General features: G+C 46.6%; 1 protein-coding gene across 1 annotated transcript; it reads left to right on the top strand.

The window, feature by feature from the left end:
- The first annotated feature begins 425 nt into the window (after positions 1-425).
- On the top strand, positions 426-1,433 carry TPRX1 (tetra-peptide repeat homeobox 1). The gene is made up of 2 exons (XM_009889532.1): positions 426-1,275; positions 1,336-1,433. The coding sequence occupies exons 1-2, from the start codon at positions 426-428 to the stop codon at positions 1,431-1,433; spliced, it is 948 nt and encodes a 315-aa protein (XP_009887834.1).
- The last annotated feature ends 4,508 nt before the right edge of the window (positions 1,434-5,941 follow it).

The following is a 5,941-nucleotide window of genomic DNA, read 5'->3' as shown; positions in this document are numbered from 1 at the left end:
GCAGATCTGTTATTTGCCAGCTCCTCTCACCAATTCCCCAGCACAGAAATGAAAGGGAGTTTACGTGTCAGGAAGAGCTAAGCAACAGGAGGAAGAGCTCTGAAGTGTAAATCAGCTCCAGGTTCAAAGGAGTGGCTCTACCTCAGTCAGACCTGACAGGGCTGTCCCATATTGCAGAACAGAAAGGAGGAACACGATAAGGCAGAGTCAGAGCAGGAGCTGAAAGGCAGGATGAAAAAGAAAGAGCAAATCACAATTCTCTCTGAGCCAACCTGCCTTGGGCAACCAAGGGCAAACTAAGAGAACTTTACTCTTGCAGCTGATTCATGTTTCTTATAATTGCTTCACCCTTATCGCAACGCAGTTCATTTAGCAGATGCAATAACACTGACATTTCTTTTCAGATAATCTTCTTTCCTGCAAAGATGTCTTTGAATCAAATGCAAATCAAGCAGGAAATCACCCTCCCACCTGGCCTGAATAAAACAATCTCAAAGCAAAACCAAGAGCCTGTGCCGTACACTGAGCCGGTCCCATGTCCACAGCAGCAACCTGAAGTCCAAGTCCCAACACCTTGCCCAGAACCAGTCCCAGTAGTGGTGGTACCAGAAAAAACGATGCCATTGCCAACACCGGTGGTTGAACCAGGCAAGGGAGAAATACCCAAGTGTCCACCCCAGGAGCAGCAGCAGCAACAGCAAAGCAAGCTACCACCAACTTTCCCACCTGTATCACACCCTGAGCCTGTTCCGTACCCTGAAGAGAAATCAGCATGTATAGAGCTGCCTGTGCCAATCCCTGTTCCATGCCCTGAACCAACTCCATCTGTGGTGGAGAAGCAGGAGTGCAAGGAGATCCCTGTGCATGTTCCCGGTATCTGCTCGGAGGCTGCACCATGTCCCCAGGAGAAGCAGCAATGCAAGGAGATCCCCGTGCCAATCCCTGTTCCATGCCCTGAACCTGCACCATGTCCCCAGGAGAAGCAGGAGTGCAAGGAGATCCCTGTGCCCACCCCATGCCCTCCAGAGAAGCAGGAGTGCAAGGAGACCCCTGCGCCAATCCCTGTTCCATGCCCTGAACCCACACCATGTGCCCAAGAAAAGCAGCAGTGCAAGGAGACCCCTGTGCCAATCCCTGTTCCATGTCCTGAACCTGCACCGTGTCCCCAGGAGAAGCAGGAGTGCAAGGAGATCCCTGCGCCAATCCCTGTTCCATGCCCTGAACCTGCGCCGTGTCCCCAGGAGATGCAGGAGTGCAAGGAGATCCCGGTGCCTGCTCCATGCCCTCCAGAGGAGCAGGAGTGCAAGGAGATCCCCATCTCAATCCCTGCTCCCTACCCTGAGCCAGGGAAGTGCTCCCTTCCAGAGAAATGTCCTCCCATTGAGCAGCAGCAGGTGAAGCAGCCCAACCAGTGGCCACCTGTGCAGAAGTAACTTGCAGCTGACAAGGGAAGCCTTGAAGAGCCAAGATTGCAAACCCAGACCTCCTCTCCCTACATCTTGCAATCAGAGGTCATTTTCCAACACCCTTTTATTCACTGCAAAATTTCTGTTAAGAAGCACAGCTCCCAGCTCCCCCCGCAGCTAACGCTAGCGTTATCCTATACTAACAGCCATATGCTAACTGACACATCGGGACACTCGATAGACAACAGGGCTTCAAGTGGTGTTGTAGGCACGTGCGTCCAGCTTTCCAGCCGTCTGAATTTCTGCCCTCTCCCAGTCATCCTGCTGGCTTTTAAAAGCCCAGAGAGAGATCAAAGAGCATGATGGCACGCTCAAGTCATAGACTCATAGAATGGTTCAGGTTGGAAGGGACCTTGAAGACCATCTTGTTCCACCCCGTGCCCTGGGCAGGGACAACTCCCACCAGCCCAGGTTGCTCCAAGCCCCATCCAACCTGTCCTTGAACCCCTCCAGGGATGGGGCAGCCACAGCTTCTCTGGGCAACCTGGTCTCACCCCCTTCACAGTCAAGAATTTCTTCCCCATATCTCATCTCAATCGCGCCTTTTCCCATTTGAAGCCATTCCCCCTCGCCCTGTCACTCCATGCCTTTGTAAAAAGCCCCTCCCCAGCTCTCCTGTAGCCCCTTTAGGGACTAGAAGGGGCTCTAAGGTCTCCCCGGAGGCTTCTCTTCTCCAGGCTGGACATCCCCAACTCTCTCATCCTGTCCTCCCAGCAGAGGGGCTCCAGTCAGGGTTTATTTAGCTAAATATGCAAATTTAACCCAACGCAATCAGGGACCTACAGCTCATTGTCTAGACTCACATGCTTCCTTCTGGTTTTCATGCCTTCCTGCCCAGCTCCCTGCACTCAAATGCCATCTCCCACCTTGCGTTTAGGGGATTTGAGGTTTGTGCAGAACCTACTGCTAAGGGGTTCTAGTCAATGGCAGCAAGACCTTCTGAATCATGAATCCATAGTGCTGAATATATTATGCAATTAAAAAAAATTATTGGGCCAGAGGAAATAAAAATTTTTTTACAAAAGAGCCATCACCTCTTAATTATCTGCTTACCTGAATTGGTAGTAATCAGAGAGCTCCCCTTGGATTTTCTAGGATGTGTAAAAGAACAGCTCGATCTGAGATTATTTATGGCAAATATAGAGATAATCAAATCCAATCCAGACATATTTTGAAATAGATTAACCTCAGGCGTGGCTTCCATCTGTTAGACAGGATAAAGGAGGAAGCATACCCCATGCTGTCTCAATTACACCCTGGAACATGTTTCACCACACAGTGTTGTTGCGTATGTGTTTGGTACTTATCTCTAATTGTTTTAGGCTGATATTGTATCCAGGATTTATTTCACTGTGAAAATCAACAATAAAAATTACTTTGAATACCAAGTTGTGGAGATTCTCTGCTTAAAAAGATGAGAAGGAACCTCAGCGCGCAGCAGTTAGTTATTTTTTAGCCTCAAAGCTGGGAAAATTGGGACTCGGAAACTCAGGTGTTCGCAGGGGACCTTGGATCTGTTGCTTATCTCCAGAGAACCTGCAAGAGCCCCTGCACTGTGTCTGTCCATGCGCCAGCTGATGGCGCTGAAACACTAATTGCACTGAAACACCACAAGACACCCCATCCCAGAGCATGGCACGCACCGAGCTGTCCCCGTGGTCAATCTGCCCAATTTAAACGTATCCCCAGCCACTCCGTGACCTGTGGCAGATGTAAGGCACAGGCAGGTCTACAGGACAGGTTGCAAGCACAAACGAATGAGTTTTTCCCAGACTTCAGACAAGCCAGGAGCGATGTAATCTTGCTGGCTTGGCCTCATACCTGTCAGATATGTCCAACCTCATTGTCTGATGACAGAATCACACTGAGCCACATAGCTTCTGGTTTGCATCTGTCTGCTAGACACCAATATTGTACCACTCAACAGTTTCTGTATTTCTAATTTTCCTCCCCTCCTCTGCCACACAACTGACTGGAAATCAATTAGCCAAGCCAGTATGTCCTACTAATAAACAAAAACATTCCAAATCTTGTTTCTTTTAAAACCAAAACATTCATTCTGAGAAAGCAAAAACTTCTTTTTAGAGTTAAAAACTTCACTTCTCAGCCATTATTATATAGTTGACATTCTAAAACCACAAGAATATACTTCATAATATTACAGCTTGCAGAAAACCAAGTTTTCCCAGTTTCCTCCAGTTCAGGATGAAAACAACTGATAAGATTGCCCCGAGACAGGAAGATCATTAATCCTGGGCCAGTTTCAAAGCCTAGGCAGCAGCTTTGCCCCAAAAGACGCTGAATTTAAAGCATCTTTCTAGAAATTGTGGTCATTTTGTGTCCTGTTCACTCTAGACATTTCCCATTTCTGGCATACTTGGTCATCATAATAGCTGTAGGTTTCTGGAACTACCTGAAATAAAAATATGAACAAATAATTCCTTGGGAAACCTGGAAGGCAAACATGCATGGGTCTCTGCATATGTGTGCCTTATCTACAAGTGTATGTTTAAAGGTAATTCTTTGGCTAATAAAAGAACGCAAAAGAGAACAAATGATGCTAGTAAATTAAAAAAAAATAAAAAATCAGGAAGCAGCTCATGAGGTTACTCATAATTTTATTGTAGCATGTCCCAGATTAAAGCTCAGAAGAAAATGGCCCCCTTTTTTTTTTTTTATTTATAGTAGAGGATGAATAAATCCAAGTTAATGAATTGCATCTGTTTGTAAAGTAATTTCTGCTTGCAAACAAAGGAGGTGTGCTGCAAGTTTCTAGCTATTCTGGCAGAGCCAGTAGACAGGAGGAGAGCTTGGAAATGAGCATCTGCATCTTTCACGGCACTTTGTAGCTGTTGCTGTTAGTGCTACTTCTGCTTTGGGCATTGCTGCTGCTGCTGTGGGATGCTCTTCACAGGACACTTGGCTTGCCCTTTGGGGGCCTGGGCTTGCTCCACACACTTCGGAGGACACTTTTCCTGGCATTTCGAAGGTATTTGCTGCTGCTGCTTCTGCTGGTGGGAAGACATCTTTGCTAAGCCTGGAAGAAAACCAAGGTGCCATTTCAGTTGTTTTAATCCCTCCACACTTTGCCTTTCTGGATATTGTAGTTTCACTCCGTTTTTCAGCTTTGACAATCAAACCAACAGTGAAAAGCCTTTAAAAGTTAATCCTACCAGCAAAACACACACAAAAAACCCACCCTTGGAAATCCCTGAGGACGCTGCTGTTCAGACCAAATTTGTGTTGGTAGCTCTAGTTTGCTGTAGCTGCCCCATACTGCTCTTCTGGGCTTCCATCACTGTTGGCCTCTGTGGAGATCAGCCACTCTCCTGCAGCCTCAGGGCATAACTGTATATACGCATAAATGAGCTTAAGAGGCAAGCACCATCCTCACAAAGTTGTGATCCAAACAGGTAAATGGTTACAGAAGGGGGGGGGGGAGGAGGGGAGAAACAGTGAGAGGAGTTTTCCTTCTTTCCCTTTGTTCACTATTTTCTGGACACTTAAAGCTGAAGCGAAGCAGCAATATGAGTTTAATGAAAGCACACTTAGTTCAAGGAGAACCTCAGAGCAATATTTAAAACTAGTCAAAGAGGAGCAGAAAGCCAAGGATATTTCAGTATTGCAAGTGGTTTTGAAAGAGAAAGTTGTTTGATAACAATCCCTTCTTGCAACAGCCACATCTCTGCTTAGTTCATCGAGACCCTCAGAGCAGGAGCTGTGTCTCTGGCTGTCAAATGCACGTGAAGTGTCCTCCTGCTCAGCGATGAGCTGATTTTATACAAAGTAGTGAAATTCAGAGCCCTGGAGATCCAGGAGACTGCAGTCATCAACCCATGGCTGCTCGACAGATGCCAAACAAGCTGCCAGTGGATGACATACTTTGATAGCTGATACTCAATACCTGATGGTTATCCACAAGGATTCTTATTAGTTGGAAAAAATATTACGAGGGTTGACAAGGGTTTGTGGGTCTAAAGAGTCAGCAAGCCACTGTCTGGAGCCTCAGAAAGTCTCAAAATATCATAAAATGGCTTTCACCTGTACAGAAGTGAAATTGCCAGGGAGACGAGTCAATACCGCTACTGGAGAGACAAAATAAAGAAAAAAAATCACCCTGTCTCCCAAGAAGCGAGCACCAGAAACCCCCACCTATAGAGCTAAAAGCATATCAAGGCACTCACCTGCTGTTAGAGGAAGAGAAGAAGCCACTCAGGTTAAAGAGCCTCTCCAATGGGAGGCTTTTATATGCTTTTAGAAGTCAGCCCCAGGAGCTGATGACAACAGATTAACTTGATGACCAGAATCTTTCACAACCAGAACCTGCTCCACTGACACCTCCATACACCTGGACTTCAGTCAAGGTCTGTGAGAGATACCTCCTCTTTCAGGTGCGGGGGATTTGTTGATTTTAATGCAAGGCACACCCAATCTGGTAATAACTGGCTAATTTATTAATAATTCATCTTGTGCCG

Source organism: Charadrius vociferus, unplaced genomic scaffold (genome assembly GCF_000708025.1).
Source record: "Charadrius vociferus isolate BGI_N301 unplaced genomic scaffold, ASM70802v2 scaffold128, whole genome shotgun sequence".
Classification (NCBI taxonomy): Eukaryota; Metazoa; Chordata; class Aves; order Charadriiformes; family Charadriidae; genus Charadrius; species Charadrius vociferus.
Note: the sequence above shows the minus strand (reverse complement) of the source record. Positions and strands in the feature narration are given on the sequence as shown.